Source organism: Psittacula echo (assembly GCF_963264785.1).
Source record: "Psittacula echo genome assembly, chromosome: 3".
Lineage (NCBI taxonomy): Eukaryota > Metazoa > Chordata > Aves > Psittaciformes > Psittacidae > Psittacula > Psittacula echo.
The window spans coordinates 106514089-106536373 of NC_137736.1; the positions used below are offsets into that span (position 1 = coordinate 106514089).

A 22285-nucleotide genomic window follows, 5' to 3' on the forward strand; every position below is an offset into this window, starting at 1 on the left:
GAAGACTCGAGCGCGCCTCCGCTGCCCGCGGGCAGGACCGCAGAAGCTCGCCCCGCTCCGCTCTGGCCGACGCTGGGAGAGGCGGCCGGGGGCTCACCGCGCCGCCCCGGTGCCCCCCGGGTGCCGCCCGTCCCGCCCGGTGCACCCGAGGGCTCAGAGGGGCGGCTTCGCGGCTCCTATGCTGCCGGCCGTGGGTTGGCCTCGCTCTCCCTCCGTCGCCTTGGGGTGACGACGGCACCAGCGGTCACAGCGTCTCCGAGATCTTTGGGAAAATAAATGTTAAAAAGGGTCTGTTTCTAGTTGGGAGAGTTAAAAACAACCGACAAACGGAGAGCCCTGTGCTTTGGTAGCTCAGTGCTACCTGTGAAGCTCAACTACACGAAACAACTTTTAACCAGTTTCCTCCAATGATATTGGCCCCTGCTCAATGCTTGTATTAGAAGGGGTTGGACCAGATGATGTCCAGAGGTCCTTTCAAAGCCTAACAATTCTGTGTGTAGACATAGACCTTTGGGGCAAGTCTGACCTCAGAAAAGCTGTGTGTGTATAAAGTAGGATACACATTCCACAATCGTTCTTCAAATCATTTTGTGCTCTTCATTGCCTGGTGGTGCTCAGGCAAATGGAGTTTAGATTCAGTGATTGCAGTCCAGTCCTAGCTTCTCCATTCTCCCTCTACCTGCCCATTGCTGGGACTAAGGAGAAGTCAGTGCAAATTCTGCAGATCTCAAGACAAGCCACCAAAATCTTTTGGTCTGCTGTTTTTGTCTTTCCCTTTTGCCAACACAACCTAACCCTCAGCTTCAGGAGATGAGTTAGCTTTGCTGGGTAAGGAAACACATAAACTGTATCAGCAGCTCCTGGTACCTGTGAGATTAGTTTATGCATAGATCATTCTCTCTCCTGGACCTGTGCTGGATCCTGTCTGCTGGACCTGGTGACAAGACAGCATTCCCAGACAGGGTTTTAAAGCACCACATGGGCAGCTCTGAAGCTTGCTGAGTCAGCAGGCAATGCTTTTCTGCCCCTACGTTAAGCTGATCTGCCAGTTTCATTTTTTCTGCACCAAAGGAAGCAAAGATACTCATTTCATAGCATGGAAATGACAGCGATACATCACTAAGGTAATAACTACCCACAGCACCACGACTACCTTGTGGAATTGGAAGTAAAACAAACTTTTAAGTACTTCTGTCAGCCAGTTTCATCTTTTACTGATGGGGGGGGGGGGAACACTTTTTTATGCTTTCCTTTTTTACTTATTTTCAAGGAAATGTATTGTGGAAAAGAGCTATCTTAAAACTGTTGTGTCAAAAATCTCAATTGTGGCTGGAGAACAAAAGAAAAGATGATTCTAGTGCATTTCAGAGGAAGCTTTTTTGCTCCCCTTGGACTGGTACAGTTCTCCTTAGTCTTCCTCTGTAAAACTTTATCCTTGTTACTTGCATATGGAGATGGAGATAGCTCTGATGAAGTTCTGGGCATATGTTGCAGTGAGCTTTCTTTCTTTCCACCTGTCCTGTGGTCTTGCATTGCCACTGATTTAGTCCAATTGCATCTCCCTGAGCGCAGAGCTCCAAACTTGCTCACTGAATCCTCTTTCCTGAAACTGCTCTGCTTGCAGTCGTCTAAGTGAACCAACACGTGGGGCAGGGAGTACACCAACCCTACTATTTGGAGCACATCTGGTGTAACCATACACATTACTGTGGTGCTGCAGAACCTTGACAGTGCTGTGTATATCCCACATTTCCCAGTACAACTCCCAAGATGCTCCTGTGAACATCATTTCTGTGGTCAGATAGCTGTTTGCTTCTGTTCACATTTTGTATATGATTTGTTCCAAAATAATCAGGACATCGCCATTCGTGCACATCCCTGAGTCACCAGCTTCTCTGTGAGCAGCAGCTGTGTGGGCTCCTGGCGTGGAGGCCTGGTTTGTATTATGGTGAGGAAACACTAAGTCTTTTGGGGTTAGTGTTTGGGCTGGTAAGAGGAAAAGAGCTTTTCATTGTAAGGCTGGTTTTCTTTTCATGGCCTAATATATTTTCTTGGGTAGTTTTCCCTTTTTGATATGTTTTGGTTTGGTTTTGTGGTTCTTTTGCTGACCTCCTGGTTGCCTTTCCCACTGAAATGTAGTGACCTTGGCCGGATTCCACAAGAAGGAGATGCAATCCATCCTTTCATGTGGTCTTGCCTCTTTCCACACACTTATCCTGGTACATTAATGTACTGGTGGCTCCAGGAAAGGCATATATAGATATATATATACATATATCCTCCAGGATAAAGGGAAGAAGCGATGGCTGGGGACTGGATTTCAGATGCCTGGGAGATGAAGCTGAGAGTGCTATGTCACCACCACATTAACTCAGCTATGCTGAAAGTAGGTCATTCCCATATTGATGCAGATGTGCATGCGTGCGGGACCCAGTATACAGTAGAAATGCTTACTAGCATTCTTCTATTGTACTTGTGTTTTTAAGGGACAAAATATTCTTGTTCCACTTTTTTTTTTCCCTGTTCAGTGAAATATTGCTGAACGCACATGTAAAATCAATTGTGTAATATTTTGAAAGAAAGTGTGTATTGTAATAGAGTTTGCTTTTAGTAAGGGGAGTGAAATCACTAGCGTTCTGCTGCATAGTCCTAACAGGAAGAGATGTGAACAGAGCCAAAATCATGTGGATGTGCCAGGAACCAGTGAGGGATGTTTCATTCTCAAGTGAGACAGTGCAGCAAAAAGGCAGGTGGGAGCAGTTGCCACACCAGCAAGAAGCCAGAAGGTTAAATGACAAGTACAGGTCAGAATCAGGTCCCAGGGCAGTGGACAGGGTCAGACACTGCCTGTGATCACCCAGCAAGGCCAAAGTGGTGGTACAAGACAAGGCACGCTTTTAACTGCTGGTGTAGCACAAGCAGGGACCAGTGGAATGGCCTAATTTTAAAAGCAGCTTCCAAGGTATAGGAGGGGCAGATGCTCACCTCTAGCTTTCTCCACAGCAGCTGCCACCAGCAAAAGCACTGACCCTGTACTCCAGCAGCTAAGTTCCTCAACTTAGCCACTAAAACTGCTGGAAGGCAGGTATTTTCTGGGCCTGAGTACTGCAGGAGCTCTAACTCACTAGCTTCATAACCTCCCAGTAAAATACTAGCTACTCTGATTAATTGTTCATGCTGGTTGACCAACTATAATAAAAAATGAGCAGGGGCAAATTGTATACTCCCATTGCTCCTACTTTCTTTCTCTGGTTGGACAGCTGCCTGCTTTGCCTGCCCTCAAAGGTGGACCTAGCTTTAATGAAGGTGGGAAAATAGGATGAAGGGATGACACAATCACTGCTTGGAGCTGTCTTACCCTTCAGTGAAGGATGGACAGCAGTGCTATGAAGTTATCCTGCAAGGACTAATTCTTTGCTGCAACTTTTGTCTGCCATTGCTATACACACTGGCCAGGTACACAGCCAAGAGTTTATATAACTTAAGTTAAAGCTCTGCATTGCTCAGGGTAAGTACAACCACAGCTAGAGCTTATGTTTCTGGGTACACTTACCAATGCATGTGCCTGGTGGACAGGTATAAGTAGCTGTTCCAGTAGACACTGTAGTGCAAAGAAGAGCTTTCAGCTTTTTCTTCTTACAATCCTGGAGAAAACTAAGGAACTTTGTGTTACATGCAGCTTTAGCTGTATTGGGAAAGTCCAAATAACAGCAGCAGTTAAAATTACAATGATGATGGTAAATGGGATTTACTTGACAGTGTGCTTCTTAAACTCTGCCCCTGGCATAGGGAGATAGAACCAGAGAATGTCAAAATAATGGGGACTGAAAACACTTTATTGAAAAGAGAGAGGAAAACAGAGTCAGAGCAAGGCCTTGAGTAGAGAAGACCCAGTCCATCTCACCTAGGGTCTTGATCCAGGTTACAGTCTCCGCAATAGCTAGATCTAAGGCACATGCAAAACAAGGAGGTGGTTGGTGACAGCCAGCATGGCTTCACTAAGGGGAAATCCTGCCTGACCAATTTGGTGGCTTTCTATGATGGGGCTATGAAACTGATGGACAGGGGTAGAGAGGTTGACGTCATCTACCTGGACTTGTGCAAAGCGTTCGACACTGTCCCACATGACATCCTTGTCTCTAAATTGGAGAGACATCAATTTGATGGATGGACCACTCGGTGGATAAAGAACTGGCTGGCTGGCCGCACGCAAAGAGTTGTGGTCAATGGCTCGATGTCTGGCTGGAGACCGGTAACGAGTGGCGTCCCTCAGGGATCGATGTTGGGATTGGTCTTGTTCAACGTCTTTGTCGGTGACATGGACAGTGGGATTGAGTGCGCCCTCAGCAAGTTTGCTGATGACACCAAGCTGTGTGTTTCGGTTGATACGCCGGAGGGAAGGGATAACATCCAGAGGGACCTCGACATGCTTGTGAGGTGGGCTGATGCCAACCTGATGAAGTTTAACCATGCCAAGTGCAAGGTCCTACACCTGGGTCGGAGCAATCCCAGGCACAGCTACAGGTTGGGCAGAGAAGAGATTCAGAGCAGCCCTGTGGAGAAGGACTTGGGGGTGTTGGTCAATGAGAAAATGGACATGAGCTGACAGTGTGCACTCGCAGCCCAGAAAGCCAACCGTATCCTGGGCTGCATCAAAAGGAATGTGACCAGCAGGTCGAAGGAGGTGCCCCCTCTACTCTGCTCTCGTGAGACCTCACTTGGAGTATTGTGTGCAGTTCTGGTGTCCTCAACATCAAAAGGACATGGAACTGTTGGAACAAGTCCAGAGGAGGGCCACGAGGATGATCAGGGGACTGGAGCACCTCCCGTATGGAGACAGGCTGAGAAAGTTGGGGCTGTTCAGCCTGGAGAAGAGAAGGCTGCGTAGAGACCTCATAGCAGCCTTCCAGCATCTGAAGGGGGCCTACAAGGATGCTGGGGATGGACTCTTCATCAGGGACTGTAGTGACAGGACAAGGGATAATGGGTTAAAACTTAAACAGGGGAAGTTTAGATTGGATATAAGGAAGAAATTCTTTACTGAGAGGGTGGTGAGGCACTGGAATGGGTTTCCCAGGGAGGTTGTGAATGCTCCATCCTTGGTGGTGTTCAAGGCCAGGTTGGATGAGGCCTTGGGTGGCATGGTTTAGTGTGAGGTGTCCCTGCCCATGGCAGGGGGGTTGGAACTAGATGATCCTTTCCAACCCTAACTATTCTATGATTCTATGATCAGTATAAAAAGCTTCAGTATTCTTTTGGTTGTCACAGTCACTGTGTATCCCATTGTGTGGGTGTGCTGCAAGCTGTATCAGTGACACAATCCAAGTTATAAGTGGCCCTCCATACAAAGCAGGCAAATTGTGTCCCAGGTTATTTCACCAAACTATTTGATGCTGGGCCCCGGAAACAGTCATGAGCCCCAGAAATGGTTATAACACTGCAACTGACAAGGGACTGTGGGGATGGAGAAGGCTCCCACTGATGGATAGGGAGCAGTGGACCCTTTCCCACTGGCTTTACAAAAATTGTCACATTTTCACTTCTTTACCTACATTTTCAGTCCAGGGAGCACCCAGCCCTCTTAAAAGGAGTCAGTTGGCAGATGCAGATTCCGCAGAAGACCTGTAGAGGGAGATCCAATCTGCTCTGCTTTGACATCTCTCCCAACAGCTGAAGCTTGAGACCATCTCAGAGACAGTCTAGTCTGTTCCTATGAGATGTCTACCTCTGCTGTGAGTATAGGGATCAACAGATATCATAAGGTCCCTCAGCTGTAACTCTGGCTCATGCAGTCTTCTATGGGCAGGCACCTGCTGTGCAGGTGCTGGTGGTAGCCTTTTGTGTGATGTTCTGAACATTGGAACCAGTGCCACAGGGAGCTATTTTGAGCATCAGTGCAACTAAAAAATCACTTCCATGACTGGAAGGAGTCAGGTCAGGTTGGGAGGGTATCAGCTGCTGGTGTGAGTGGGATTTTCCAGGCTCTTTATTTTTGCCAGGTCCACGGGAATTGTCCAAGCAATTCCTCCCATGAGACAGGATGTTCCAAGTGTCCTAATTCCAATGGGGAGTAGAATCCACAACCTCAGGATGTGTCCCAGCAACTTGACTAAGTCATATCCGGGTTGAGAGGAGTTTCCACCCCACCTAACTGTTCAAGCCAGACATACAAGAGTCATAAAGACTGACAGACAGGAGACAAGAGGCAATGCCCTGTTTAAGTATTCAGCTATGAAAGGTCCTATGTGCTCAGGCAGTGTTTGTGTTTCTTTGCAGCATGGTAGTCTGCTGCTTAAGGTGGACCCAGGAGCTGAATGCCCTGATTACTCATCTTTTCAATCAAATTTCCTATTGCTCATTTTCAATGTTGTTCCAATGAGTCTTGTTGGCCAGGCAGGGGTAAGGGATGCTTATTGGAAAGTTCATGCTTTTGCTGCCTGACAACTTGAAGATCTTAGTGTGAGATGTATGAGTTGTTCAAGCACAAGCTTTGGTAGAAGCCATCTTAATCCAGAGTAGGGTAAAATTCAACAATACAAGGTACTGCTGGGCTGCAAAGTGAACACTTTGTAGACAAGATGTTGTCTACTGTGAAGGGCGATTCTCCTCTCTCTTTTGCAGCTTCTGTAGCCCTGGAGATTGAGCAGATCATCAGATCTGCAGCAAGGATGTTTGCCTGATATGTTTCAAAGAGGGCTTATACTCAGCTGCTAAATTTAGCTGATTTCCTTTCTAGTATTTAGCAATAATCTTTTTAACAAATGCTAGAAAAAGGGTATTTCCCATATTTCAGAGCTGAAGGGAATGTAACAACAGTTACGTTTCCTTTACTCCAAGAACAAAAATTGTCTGCACATACGCCATCCACAACTTAGTGCTGGAAAAAGGCCAAAGATTTTGGTATGAAGAGACCGTCTTGCCTGCAGGATGAACATTTGCCCATCTATGACCAGTTCCTTAGTGTTTGTTTGGCCATAGTATCTAAACCGCTCTTGAAAATAAGTTCTTCCTCCTCTATGTGTTGCCAGCTACATGGTAGTACACAAAAGTTAAGATCCAGATAGGTTCCACACAGCCCTCCCCTTCATGCAACATTCTGTCTGTCCAGATGCTTCAGCCTATGCGTTTACCTCCTCATCCAGTTCCAGGCACAGGCTTCGCAGGCTTCCCACCATAAATTCATTCTGCTTTATGGGAGTGTCTACCGCCTCCTTCTTCCCTGTATCTCACTGCTGGGGTCTTCTCAGTCTTCATGCAGGCTCCCACAATTCTTCTCTCCCTGGCACTAGCATACGAAGAGCAGTAAGGTGTTTCTTCAGATCTTCAGGTTTGCCCTCCCTGGTCTTCAGCTCCGACATCCTTGGAGCCGATGACATCTGCTGAGAAGGAAGACACTGTTGGAGAAGGAAGAAGGTATGTCTTAACAAAGTGCTGTGGTCTTTAAAGGACCATGACTGAATGCAGCTGCGATGTAGGAGGTGTGAAGAGGGTGGGGAGGAACTGGTGTGGCATGGCTGCTGAGCTTGTGATGGGGCCTGCATCATCTCACACTCAGCATGTACTCAGCACTGCGTAGGTCAAAGACAGGGACATACAGTTCCCTTAGCTCCTTCCACAGGGAGCCCTTGCTCCTAGAGGTTCTGAGCTGTCAGGATGCCCAATGTCCCAGTTCTGGTTGGTCTGTCCTCACTGGCCGACTGTTTTCCCAGCTGCTGTCCTCTCCACTGGAGGAGGTGATTTCTTATGAGTCACCTTCTTCTGGAAAGAAACCTCCGGGTTGCTCCCCCCATGGTGTGAGCAGATGAGGGGGAAGGTATCCGTAACTGTTTTATTTTCAAGGTCTCAGCTGGGGGCAGGAAGATTGGAAAATGCAGGCTTAAATTCTTAGCTTAGTGTCACTTGTGAATAGGAGTCAGACAGAAGCATGCAGGAAACATTCTCATAGACTTTAAACTTGAAAGTTAAACAGTTCTGAAGTTAAAAACAACACAAACTTCTCATTTTTTTCTTGCACAGGATGGTCTGGTGGGACACAGGAGATCTGAGTTCTATTTCTGGCTCTTGTCACCAGCTTCCTATGACCTTGGACTAGCTGCCTAACCTTTCTATGTGCCTTCATTTCCTTCTCTGTAAAGTGGGGGTGATCACATTTACCTGCCTCATGCAGACACTTTTGCAACTTATGTCATAGTGTAAAGATATAGGAAGGGCCATACTGGGTCAAACCAAAGATCTGACTCACCCAATAGCCCTTCTCTGGCTACACAGGAGAGAAGCAGAAACACAGGGCTTGAGTTTTGCTGTCATGGGCTCTCTTCTGGTCTTTCACAAAATAAAATATATATGGAAAACATGAGGTAAGTGCATAGGGAGAAGAAATATATTTCTAGGATAGCCCTGGGTGTCACAAGGTCATTGAAGGCCAGCAGCAGCACTGTTAGGGCAGAGTCCTGGAGCATCTTTAGCCCATGCTGCTCCTTGCTGGCTTCTCTGCTCTGAGCGCCCCATGCTGCTGGCAGGGGACCAGAGCTGGTCCGGGTCAGGCCGTGCACAGGGCAGGCTCCCCCTCCCCAGTGAAGTCGGAAAGAGGAGCCTCAGTCCCCGGGGCACGGGCAGCGCTCTGGGTCGCTCCGAGCACCCCGCCTGGCAACAGCGGAAAGGTAGCGCGGTACCGGCCTGACCTGGGCCCCGGCCCAGGAGCCGGCGACGGGGCGCGGCGCTGCCGGGGTCTTCTTGAGGAGCAGGAGAGGGGCTGTGCTGGACGGGGTCCCCCAGCGCTCAGCCTTCGGTCCAGGAACCGCAAGCCCTATGCGCTCCTTCCCTGGAGGTGCCCGGCGACGGGCAGGCGGCGAGCCCCGCTCCCCGCCCCAGCACCGCCGTGTCCCTGGTGACTGGAAACCCCCCAGCTGCGGGCTCCGGCGGTTAGGGAGGGCACAGCCAGGGGCGGTGGGGCCGGGAGACCCGCGGGAGAACAACCCTGTGCCCGCCGGCGGGCGGGGGACGCGTCCGGGGAGGGCGTGCTCCAGGCGGAGGATGTGAGCCGGAGGGGCGGAAGGGTGCGCGGTGAGGGGTGGAGAAGTTATAAATCAGCGGGGCCGGGGCTGGCTGCTAATTGATGCCCGCGGGAGGTGAAGCTGGCAGGGCGGCTCGCAGCGGACACTCCCTTCCGCGGGCGGGGAGGGCTCAGGGGCTGCTGGATGCGGATCCGCACCGCGCTGCGCCGTTATCTCCGCTACCGCAGGAGGAGCCTGGGACTGAGGAGAGCCCGTAGGAGCGCGGCCCGAGCCTCTGTCTCTGCCTCGCCGCCGTGGGCAGCGGAAGAGCCTTGCGCTCCCGCGGGTAGGACCATGCCCCGCCAACTGCTCTCAGGGACCGTGCTGCTGGGAGCAGCCCTCCTGCTCGCAGGTAAGGGTCCGCCAGGACCCGCTGCCCCATCCAGTCCCCGCTCAGCGCCAACCTCTCCGCGACGTGCCCCAGCATCGTGCCTCCTGGGCGGCGCCTCCCGACTAGCCCCGCCGAACCCTGCTTGGCTGGAGCCGGCGGCACCTGCCTGCCCTCCGCCCCTCTCTCTTGGGCAGGGCAGGGGGAATCGATCCCCGCTTTTCAGAGAGTCGCCAAGCGCCGCGTCTCAAGTGGCTCTTAGCCTTCGGATCCCCGGGGGGGTGCCCCGGGAGCGGCGCCCCGGGGGTACCAGCGGTGAGGGGCCGCAGTGCATCCCCTGCCCCGGGCAAGGCGGTGATGCCGGCGGGAGGCTCTCCTGGGCACGGGGAACAACCGCTCTGGGAGATGTCCGAACCGGTGCATCACAGAAAGAGAGCATGTCTTGGCCCCAGGGCAGGCTTCTTTCCTCCCCACTTTGTTTCTAAGTGTCAGCCTCCCCCGTGAAGCAGAAAAGGTGCCAGTTTCCTTCTCAAACATCCAGGTCCTGCTACCTCCTGCCTGGGCGGGAGAGTGGAACATCTGTCGGGGCTGCCTGCGGGGGGTACCCGGCGTGCGTCTCTCTGGAGAGTGGGATGGAGCTGCTCTACGGCGCCTGCATCCCTCAGTGCTGCGTGTGTCGGGATGGATCAGTGCGGATTTACTTTTCTTAACCGAGTTTTATTTTACTTTGAGCGAGGAGCCGGCTCTGCTGGGCCGCAGCGCCGGCTGGCAGGAGCGCGTCCGAGCGCTTGCGTTGGTGATCACCTGGGAGCTGGGTGTGTGGGGCCGGGCAAGGGCGGGTCTCCCGTGGGCTTACGGCACCGCAGGGCCGCCGACCCATGGGGCTGCCCTACGGAGCAGATCGGAGCGGATCGGCGGCTCCGCAGCATCGTCGCAGCTCTCTTTGTGCGCCCCGCGGTGCCAGCGCGCAGCATCGCCGGCGGACAGCGACAGCAAGCCCCGTCTCGGGGAGGAAGAACCGGAGCTGCCCCCGGGCCAGGCGTCAAGGCCAGCGGCGGAGCAGCGCGGTGTTTCTGCTTAGCGGTGCTGTTTCTGCTTAGCGGTGCTGCCTCCCGATCCGCCGCGCTCTCTGGCGCTGGCGACCAGAGTCGCGGCCCGTCTCTCACCGCTGAGTCCGCGGGAGCGGTCAATGCTCGGAGCGGTGCTGGTGCAGCCCCGGCGTGGCGCTTTCCGGCGCTGCCCATGCTGCCGGCCGGCTGCAGCCGTGTCCCGAGGCTGCCGGGGAGCAGAGCTGGCGGAGCCGCTCCGACGAGACGTTTTCCTGCTCGGGAAATGCTGATTCATCAACTTTGGTGCAGATACATGGGTATTATTTTTTTTTTCTCCCTTTCTTTTCCCCAGGAAAGTGCTAATTTCCCCACATTATTTGTTTCTGCCAAGGAGGTTCTTATGCCGAGGATGAAATAGGCACAGGCATGGGACACCCACCTTGGATACAGGAAATGTGGGTTCAGATCCTTGCCAGGCTTCCTTCACAGCTTGAGCTTGAACTTCGGCGTCCCGCTCCCACATGGGCTCCTGCAGTGACCAGCTCTGCAAGGGAGACTGGCTTCCTCTTTCCTGCCGGAAAGGTTTTCCATTGTGCAAATCATGGCAAACCCACTGCCCAGGGAGAAGGTGGGCACTGGGAGCTAGGGGCTTTAAGAGACCCTGGTTAACCTTCCTGTTCCAGGCTCTGTCAGGGATATGGGCACCCTAGACCAGTTCCAGTGGGGAAAACTTGGCTTGTTCAGGGGAAAACCTGGTCCTCTTAGTGCTCAGGGCATATATCCTTGGGTTGACTCAGGTGCGGTAGGCATTGCAGAGATGCTTCTCTGTAGCTTGGCTTAGTGCCTTTACAACCATTTTTATGCTGGAAAGGCATATCATTCCATTAAGTGTACAAGAGATTGTGATCCAAAATATGAATTTAGACTTTTTTCACTCAATATTTTGTTCCATTTTCTTTTTTTTTTTTTTCTTTTTTTTTCTTTTTTTTCATTTGCATGGGAAGTCTCAAAGTTATGGGTGAGGTGATGGGATGTATTGTACCATGCAGCGCTCTATGCATTTCTTCCCATTTCACCCTCCTTTACTGCCTATTTACTTAAAACTCTTAGTCGGGCTGTCCAGCACTTCCCTTTTCAAGTGTTCTTGATGGAACTTGATTCATCACCCCTGTATGGTCCACTCTTGTAATTCAGTCTTTGTGGGTGTCTGCTGAGCTTCCATTTACTGGCAAGTATCAGAGGAGATTCAGAGAAATAGGCAGTGGTTCAGGAGTTACTAGAGAGAGCTTTATAAGGAAGCAACAGAAGGAGGTCTTTTCCCTTATATATATTTAACAATTTAAATTTCCCTAAAGCAACATTCAAGCTGCAAGCTGTGACAGTCCTCATTTGAAAAATAAGATTAAGGAAATTGTTTCTTTGACATGTAAGTGTTGGGCGCTTCAGCTCTCTTGCATTTCTATGCACATGTGTATTTTGGCTAATGTGGGAAAGAACAATACTTTTGTCTGTGTTTTGTGTATATATTTATTTCAAAAACTGTATTGCATGCATTTATGCCAAAGACTGCATACATAACGGTCAGCATGAAAATGTTATTGCCATATAAAATGCTATCTCCCAAGTTGTATGGCAATTATTTTAATTGATAGCATGTGAGAATGTGAAGTACTGGGTTTAAACCCTGAAAAGATCAGATACTACAGCCTGGATTGAGAGTTATGTGCCTGCATTTCCAGAAACATGAAATGATAATTTGGCTGTGTTTCCAGCTTTCCACACCAAAGCAATACCTCATAATTAGCAGCTAGGAGGTAGTTACTCCATTGCGATCTTATCTGTGAAGAGTGCAATATGAATCTCAATTATTGCAGTTGGATCTAGATCATCAAAATCCCCAGCAAATGACAGACTTTTCAATTTCGTGGTCAGATGGAAAAAAATGAAGGAAGAAATTCCAGGTCAAATCTAATCAGCGCTGAGGTTAATTTCTTGCAATAACTAACCGGACTTCTCTGAAAGTGCTATTCAGGTAGACGTTCACACATTAAGATTTCAATTTGATGTAAGTTCTTACTGAAGCAGCTGTACAGATATGCAGCTACTATGGCCTAATCTGGGATTAGGGCTGGAGATCTTAATAGAGTCCAGAAAAACTGGGTTTCCCACTTCTGGATCTTCATGGAAACTGGGCTCCCCTAAAAATTCCAGTCTGCATTCACATAGGGGAGAAGAATTAGACCCTGCTGCATAACACAGGCTTTTAAGAAATGTAGACATGGAGTTTAAGTATAAAACTTTCTGGCATTGGTAAAGAAAATCACTTTCATCACTTATGTTTAACTAGACAGGTGTTTTGCTCATATGCTTGACACAAAGCTAGTTTTCATTCTCTTATAGCTGATATAAATCTGGAGCAATTCCTTTGGGCAAGGCTAGCATCTTCTAGATTCACAGCTCCTGCTGGAGGAAATCAGGACTTGGCCTGTGCCCTAGTAAAGATCTTCATATGCAGAAGCACCCACTATATTTAAAACCTTAAAATTTTGCTGTTGGGGAGATTTGAAGATCTTTTTTTGTGGTGGTGGTGGTTGGATTTTTTTTTACATGTGAACAATAACAAACAAGCTGAGCCTATTTTTTGCTCAGATGCTTCAAAGACTGAAACCAGTAGCCCTTCACACTGTGTGGGTGTATAGCACAAAAGGAAATTGTCCAGATTTTCAGGACAGTTGCTGAGTCCTTCCACTTTAATGTGGTTTGGAAACTTCAAGCACAATGTTTATCAGCTTGCTAGTTTTTGTGTCTGACTGAGATTGGGAAAGGAAGAAACTCAGCAGATGAGGGTTAAGGTTCGGCGTTTCAGAAGTCTCTGTCCGGTGGGGCTTTATCAGCAAAATGGTTCTTTGAATACCCCAAAGTCAGGGGTTCGGACTTTCTGCTGCAGCCCCAGAAGGAGAGGAAAGTGAGACTGTGGCAAGAGTAGCTTTGCCATGAAGCGTGGGATGCCCAACCACAGTCACCTCTGCTCTTGGAGGCAAGTCTCTCCTGTTGGTGTGAGACCTTCAAGAAGCAAACTGCTACCTCCACAGACACACTTCATTGTTGGTTCTTTCTTCCCCTGGCAGTATCTTTTCCTCCCTCTGTCAATATTTGTAGGAGTGTGGGGAAATGTTTCTGTGCATATTTGAGCAGGAATTCCACCCATGGATAGCACCAGGCTCTTCTCTCTCTGCCCTTGTGATGCATCCTTACTACACATATTCCTGCAACAGAGAAACAACCTTTCCCAAGCATTACAGCTGGGAATAGCCTGACTTGGTCACCATGTGGGAACCGCTCACCCTAAAGCTGGTCCCATGATTTTCAGGAAGGTGCCCACACAGTTTTCTCCTATCAAGATGCAGAAGTTCAGTTTCATTCCCCCAAGGTTGGAGGTCAGCATTGCATAAATCCTGGTAGCTAAAAGAAAAAGATGTGCTGTAAGCAGCAGATTGAAAAGCGAAAATACAGGCATTAGTATTCTTTCCAAAGCCAACGTTGTGACCTTTGTGGCCAGCAGAACGAATTCATGCTGGAATTTAGCAAAGAGATAACAGATTGAGAAACACAAGGGTGTGGGGGAAAAGATTTGAAACTATACATTTCAGAGGTGCTTTTCTCTGAAATGTAAGTCTTGAGCCATAGAGATGTATGGAGAAATTTAGACTGGGAGTGTGGATGACTGTTTCTTGTGTATTAAGTTATGTTTGGTATTTGGATTTTTGTGTGGTGTGGTGTTTGGAAATGTGCCAGCCTAAAGATGAAGAGAAGAATGATTTTGCTTGTGATGCATCTGTATTAAAGACCATTATAGATGCTTGTGAAACACCTAAGTGAATTATTCATCATCTTCCCAGACTTTTGTTTGGCTTGTGTTAATAGAGAAGCAAAAGGTTCATGTTCCTGGTGACCTGATTTTACTATCTTGATTGTTTTTCCATCAAATCCCACTTGATTTTCATTACCAAAATCAATTTGTCCATGATAGGGTGAATCAACCTGATTTGTTGTTGTGCTGAACCTACAATGCTAAGTCATCCCTGTAACAGAGTTAGATGGAGCACAATCCAGCATGTTGCAGTTGACACTGATTTCTGTTTGCATGACTTCTCTGAATGGTGAGGCTGCTCTTCCAACATCCATTGATACGTGGCACTAAGCACTGCTAAATGCAATCCTTTCTAAATTGTATTCCATCTTTTGGAGTTACAGCCTTGAAACAATGTGCTCTTTGCTATTAGAGCAGCTGAAGGATGGGGAAGTGGTTAGAAGGAAGCTGTTTCTAGGACTTCAGTGGGTTGAAGATGCTGTGGCAATATGGTGACATTATTTCTGTGCAGTGCTTGGAAGTGGGGGTGGAGCGGGCAGGGCATGGTGGCCCTCACAGAGCTGAGGACCTGTGAGCAGATGTCTCTGCTCTTTGGAAGTTCCCTTGGGAAGCCTGTGCTCTGGGAACAGGACTCCCTGCTTAGTGCGTGGGGAGTGGCAAGGGATGAGTGTGAGGGCGTTTCATGAGGGGAATTTCACAATTTCACATAGTTCACTTAAGCGTCCTTCCTGTGGGATTCTTCCTTGCCATGGAGTGAAGGAATTTGCCCCTTTTGTTCCGATTGTCATTCCTCTGTGGAAAAACATCTCATCAGGATCATTGTGGACTAGTGTTAAGAGAAGCGTGAGAGTTGCCATCCTGGATCAGACAAGGGCTCTATTTAGCTCCGAGTCATGTCTCTACTGGTGTCCAGTATCTGATCTTCAGGGGAAGCTCAAGGAACCTTGCAGGAAGTGGTTATCTGATAAAAATATCCAGAGAGGAAATTTTTTTGTAGTATGATCTAAAATCCATGGTTATTTAGTAGAAACCGTGGGATTGAGGGTTGAGGAAACTAAAATTAACATCTGCCAAAATTTAGGTGTTGTCTGTGTTTATGGCAAATGGATATAACATAGTGGGATTAAGTTGCATTATATTGTGTAATACAGAGATTTTTCTTCTGATGTGCTGGTAGCGGTTTGGGTGAAAACCCACCTTTTATTGTCTCATGAAGTACTGTAATGAATGTTTGTCCTGATCTGTTCTCTAAATATTAATAATTATACATTTCCCAAAGTAAACTGGGGCATAGGCAAGCTTGCCAGAAGCTTTCTGCATGTGTACCTACTGTAGACTTTGTGGTTTTGATTATCATTTAACTTCAGAATGGGTTTAGTCTCTTGAGTTTTTGCAAGGGACTCCTCTGCAGACTGTAGGGTGGATGGAAAGTCAATTCCCAACCTTGTCCTTTTACTTTTTTTTGGTCTTGGAACGCTACAGGACAGTTCAGCCTTAATGATGGAGCATCGGAAATAATAACAGTCAGCTTTCAGCAAAGTGGAAATCCTGAAACTTTGCTTCAAGTTTTCTTTTATATAGTTCCTAATTTATTTCTCTGTGCACAGCTTAATGAGTAGTACAGCCCCAGATGAATTTGACAGGCCTGTGTCGCTGGCTGAGCTGGCATGTTGCTGGCAGGTAGGCAGTTTGTCTGTCTATATGAAACAGTCTTCCAGTTCCATCCTATTATATTGCTTAATTTTTCCTGCCAGGGAATCTGTAACAATCTAAGCATGAAGTTGGTAAAGAAATTTAATTTGGTCAAGCAAATGAACCCCCTTACTCTGTGTAAGAATTCTAAATTATTTGTGTGTCTGTTTTAATGCACAGATATGTTTTGTCTTTATACCGTATCAATACTTTTTACTGCACTAGTTAATGGGATAAACTTTTCTCAGAAATATTGAACTGATGATTATGTGCTGGAATCTGTTCATGGTGGAATTAGAGCAGAGGCACAGTGATTGCTGATGCGGGTCAGTAAGTGGAGTAGATCTGATGGCTCACGGGCATAATATGGGTAGAGCTACCTACTCTCCTGTAAGCAGCATGGGCTTAACCATGGGTGAAGGCATCCTCCTAGGTGAATGCCAGTGGCTGATCATATGGGATTGCTTTTGGATGGGCAGATGATGGAGTCACAACCACAGCTGTGATACTACTCTTGCTTTTCTCAACTCGCACAATCTATATGCATTTCGCCCCTTGGTGTGGTTTGTCTAAGTGATGATCTCATAAGAGTTCATAATGGAAGTGTTAGGCTGTACATTTGGCTTCCTATTTTCAGTTCCATATGCTCAATGGGAAATAAAAGGTTTATTGGTTTTATAAAAAGGTTGGCTGGTTTTATTCCCGCTCTAATTTTTTTCTCTTGATATAGCTAATGAAATGAGCAACTTCTCCAGGCTAGATAGTGTCAAAGGTGCTCATTTCAGATGATAAGTTTCTAGAGTTATTAAAGCTGGATGGATAAAAGAGGTAACTAAGGTTATTTTCTTTCCTCACAGGTTCTCTGAATGTTAAATTTTGAAATTTATTTTTAATTGGCATTATGTAAAGTGCCCATGCTCATGCACAAAAGTAATCTGATGACTTTAGCACAGACAGAACACAACCTTTCGGTGAAGCGAGTGCCTTCAAGCAGGTGCTGTGTGGGCACAGTGCACTGAACTGAGTGGTCTTGGCTGCCCAGGTATGATGCGAAGTGGTAGTAATTTTAATTGGTAGTAACTGGAGCCAGATTTATTTCAAATAACCAACTGTGAGTTCAGTGTGTTAAATTTCTGAATCTAATTTTTTTAAATTAACAACCTCTCCCCTGTTCCTTAATAAAATGGCTTTACCACAGGATCTTCTGTTGGCAACTAGGGCAAATACTGGCAAAACATTGGACAATTATTGGGGAAATACATATTTGTTCACATTTACAGCTATGGACCATATTGGCATAATAGTGTGTACTGCTCAGAGGTGTTAAGGAAGTACTATCAGAATCGTACCTACTCCGTTTTTGCCTACTGGATGTTTTGCTTTGCCTCCATAGCATCTAATCTTATATCAGCGTGCATACACATCTAGGGACAGCAAACAACATACAGATAGTGGATAAACTCTTATCACTTGCTGTGAGATACAGAACCAAGAGGGTAAGGACGCACTAGGTCAAATAACAGACACACACATCTTTCTGTGCCTTTGGAGGCCTTTCTTGGGCAGTTGCATTTCTGTTTGCCCTACTGACTGATTTTTAGTTCCAAGGTGCAGTGTTGGAGTCAAGGCATTTTCAATTTGCCGAGGGCTCTTCAAATCTACTGTGATAAACCTTATGCTGTTCATTATAATCGAGTAGCATACAGCAGAGTATTATGATAGAGTAATACCATACAGCAGCCCAATGTTCTCATCCATTAACCTATCAATTTTTTTGTCTGGCTGTTATGTCCTGATGGTACTTTAAACTCTTAGATTATAGTTGAGATTAATTAGACTAAAGGATTTGATCCAGAAATCACTTGACATATGTTGCAGAACATCAGATTGGATAATTGGGATGTTTCTTCTGGAACTGAAAGGGACAAACTAATGAATTGATGATTTTTATGCATCAGTGTATACTTTATAAGTGGCTTCCAACAACTTTCTTGATCTTGAAAGCAAATGAGAATATATTTCAGTCACAATAATGGCATGTGTGAGTAATAGATCCATTGAGGAGTGATAGAGCTCGAGCTTCTGCTTCTGCCCTGAGTGTGTTCTGTTTTGCTGTCCATGTACCAGCACACATGGTGCCCCTCTTTGCACAAGAGCCAAGAGGAAGTGGGGAAAAAGCTACCTTGCAGTCCAAAGACCCACGGGTCTTAACCTTTGCAAGTCCCTATGGCCCTTAATTGCCCTGCAAAGTTCTGCTTTGACTGAAATGGTGGTTGCAATTTGTTGCTTCAGATCATGAGCTTGCTTATCTGGACAATTGTCAACATCAGCTTGAGACAAAGATGCTCTCTCACAGATAAGCTGTCCTACTTTCTCTTCTGTAGGTTTCAGGTGTGAAACTTGGATTTGTGTCAGAGAAGTGGTGTGAAATTAGATGTATGAAGGACTGTGAGGTCTCCTTTAGAATTGGGACCTAGATGGCATCTGAAAGACTTTGAGAAATGGCTCTGAATCTCAGGGTGGCTCATGGTTTAGCACTAGGTGTTTTCTGAAGGCTCTTTCTAAGCACAGGCAATGCAAATGGTGCTTTTCCCTTTGTGTGCAGGAACCAGGCTGCACTGCCTGCTTTGCCTGTGTCTGAGCACGAGAAACCCAGGTGACATAGGTGAGATGGGGACTATTGTTGCCATGGAGATAGAAGAGTGTCTTCTTCAAGTAGCAGCTCTTCCCAGCCACCAGCAGTCACGGAAGTAGAAAGCTTAGAAAGCTTCAATATCCAGCGTGATCCCTTTTCCTTCTGGTCCTGTGGCAGGACCAGGCCAGACTTTCACAATTCAAGCAGCAAAAAAAGAAAATTGTTTTCCAGTCACTACCCAAATTTTGAGACAACTCTGCCTAAAACTTCTCCTATCTTATAAGTGCAAGTATTGATGCTGAGGAGAATCTCAGTGTTCATTAAACTAGGAGGCCCTGTTGGTTAACATTCCTCATTATGGTCAGACATAAATTTTAAATGGCTCTTCAGAGTTGACCACAAGTTCCTTTTTCTCTTTCTCTCTCCTTTTTTTTTTTTTTTTTGTAACTTTTTTTGAGTGATTTGTTGTAATTATGTAATTGGAATTACTATGCATAGGTACAACTGTCTGACCAAAAAAGGGTTATATTCACTTACAGAATGGCCTGAAGTACCTTTAGAGGAGATGGTAGTATGACAGTTTGTCAAGAAGAGCTCTGAAATAAAGAAAATTACTGATATTCCAGTTTTCCTTACAAAATTATTATATGATTCTATGAAAACAGAGGAAAGCTGTATAGCTCATATGACATCAGCTGATAGCCATGTTCTGGTTAAGGTGCTGCTACATATCAGAGTCAGCTCATTTCCACTGAAGACACACTGAAGGTCAACCCACTGGGTGCTACCGTGCTCTTAAGAATTTGGTCTGGATTCTGCAATTGCTTATTAGTTGCACCCATAGATATTCCCATCCCTTCAATGAGATGACTCATAAGAAAGTGCTCATAAGCAAGAGTAAAGTCCTGGGCTGCATTTGAACTGAATGACTCGTATTTTAAGGAGCACAGAGAGGTAAAGACCCTATTAAGCAATCTGTGCACTCTCTTTCCAGTGCAGGAGTGTCCTCCACAAAATACATTTTGTCTGAATGTGTTTGAATCAGGAGGAAATTATATTTGATGGTAAAAAACACAAAGGGTTGGTTATGTTTAACAAGCCTTAAAACGTGCAAATCCAACGGTGACTGAAACAATTACTTCATGATGGATGACTTCATTGCCCACAGATGGCACTTTAAACCCAGAAGGTCAGATTCTTTGTATACACTGAAGTTGCAAAGATAAACTGATCATTCTCCTTAACCTCTCATTGTGTGGGTGAAAAAAGATTAGTCAACATGTTCAGGATAACTGGAGTGGTTGGAAGACAATCACTCAGCCTCAAATTATGAAGAAGATGTTAAAAGTAAAAGGCCATCAACTCTGTTAACTTGAAGGAAATTTCTGATAACTTCTAATACTCTTTTTTTTTTTTTTTTTTTTTTTTAACTAAGCCATAAAGGCAGCTTTTGGGTTTACTTTCTTTAGTCAAAGGTAGCAGAAATTAACAGTATGTGAAAAGAAATTGGAAAGTAGAAGCTGGATAAATCAGAATGGGGATAATTATCTAGAATGTGCTCCTGCTTTTCTGTTCAGCAGATCCATCCTTTTAAAAGAAATCGAGATTTAGATGAAATGTGCATAGTTACTCATTTGTCTGTAGAACTGAGCTTGCACATCATATTGGAAAATACATTCATGTTCATTTATCTTTTTTTAATTACTAGTAATCGGTTTTGGTTAACAGATCATTTAAATGTTTGTTTATTTCATTCAGGAAGAAGATCACCTTTTTGCAAGACAGAAAATAATTGAAGAAAATTTATTCTTTTCTTGCCTTGCAAATTGCAGATTACACCCTCTTAAAATAAAGTTTAGTCTTTCCCTTATTTTAGACAGAAGGCTAACTTTTGCAATCTAAATTAATGTTTGCTCATTAATTAAGCAACCCTGTTGACTGACTTTCATATGTATCTAATAAGCCTTCTGAAGCAAATAGAATACGCTCCCAAAAATCACTCCTTTCCCTATGGCAGGAGATTCCTCAGTTATCAGGATTAATTAGTTCTCCTGTTGTCACATGAAAAGAAGTTGCACCCCCCAATGTAGGTCAGTGTGAGGGTAGGCTGCTGATGGTCGCTTAGTGACAGGCACAATGATAAGTGAACGTGTCCTGTTGAGCCATGACCCTTCAGAAAAGACTGTGTCAAGTCAAATGTCCAGAGAAGGTACATAGAAAGTATAATCTGCTTCTAAATATTGACAGTAGGAATTTTACTGCTATTCTCCTTTCTTTTTCTTTTCTGGTAAACATGTCAAACTCTATTGCATTTGTACTCTGTGTCAGTTTTGAAGCATTTAAAAATGTAAGGAAGCTAATGACCCATGAATAGATAGGATGTCAAATAAAGCTATTTTTCTTCAAGACTTAGAATCTTGCTGGTGAAAGTATTGTTTCACATACTTGTAAAAGCAACATTATTGGCTTGAAATAAGATTTACTTTTTTGTCAGTGAAAAACTAAATGAATAAGTATATAAGAAATCTGATATGTCATGCCAAATACACTGATGTCTGGTCTTGAATATGAATATGAATATGATTAACTACTGGAATTAAGTGTCCAAATTGTACTTGAATTCAATGATGAAACCCTGGTTTATAGTAATGGGAACGAAGTTGGACAAATACCAAGCACTGCTTAAGATCCTAGCCACAATATTTACAAATATTGTGCTGTCTTTTAAATATACGTAATATGTGTAAAAGGGCAAAAGCTTGAACAGGTACCCAATATATCCGGGTTTCTTTGTTGCCTACAGGATGGGTGAAAAAATCTGGGTGGGTTGATTTGTGTTTTGTTTTTTATTTCATTTGACTTCAATAACTCTGAGGCAGATCTTCTGACATGCAGGCATCCAGGCTGTCATGTTCAGTATGCTGAATTTAAAACAGATCTTAAGATTTTCATGTGGACATCTTTGCTTATATCACTATGGAATTATCAAGAGTTTGTAGCATTTATAATGGTTTCTTGCCGTTCACTTTTGGCAGACTCTGAAAACAACAGTAGCCTATACACCCAAACTGGTCTTTTTGTCTCAGCATGATGCTGCATGGCTGACTCTGCTTCTGGTCAGGGTGCTGGTGCTGAGCAAAGCCAGACACTCAGCACCAGCCACTACAGACTTGCTCTCAGTTCCTGTCACTCACATGGATTTTCCACTTTTCCATGAGTTTTACACTGGAAGGAACCTACATGTTGCTCTCCAGCAGCTTTGTTGAATGTTGTTAACTCCAGCAGCTGGGCTTGATCCTGATGGAATCTGGTCTGGCAGACTATTACTGTTGGCTTTTTCATATGTATTATATATTATATTATATCATATTATATTATATCATATTATATTATATCATATTATATTATATCATATTATATTATATTATATTATATATTATATATTATATATTTCATATATATATAATATTATATAGTCTGTATACACTGTTGCTTGCTTTCAGCTTTTTTAGAGCCTGAAATAAGAAGTTCAGGGAAGCTTGCGGCCAGGTTCCCCTTGAAGGAACAGGATTCATAAAGCTGAATATGAACACTGCCTTCTTGGGAAAGCATCTGAGCCTCCAATTCTAGGATGACAAGAGGAATACACATGAAATG

General features: G+C 45.6%; 1 protein-coding gene across 1 annotated transcript in view; it reads left to right on the top strand.

Moving 5' to 3' along the window:
- Positions 1-9347: 9347 nt before the first annotated feature.
- FLT1 (fms related receptor tyrosine kinase 1) overlaps positions 9348-22285 on the top strand; it is a gene marked incomplete at both ends in the record, with an annotated part of 109418 nt that continues 96480 nt past the window's right edge. Inside the window, one exon of the mRNA XM_080614188.1 lies at positions 9348-9405. Coding sequence (XP_080470314.1) covers positions 9348-9405 — 58 coding nt within the window. The remainder of the gene's footprint in view (positions 9406-22285) is intronic.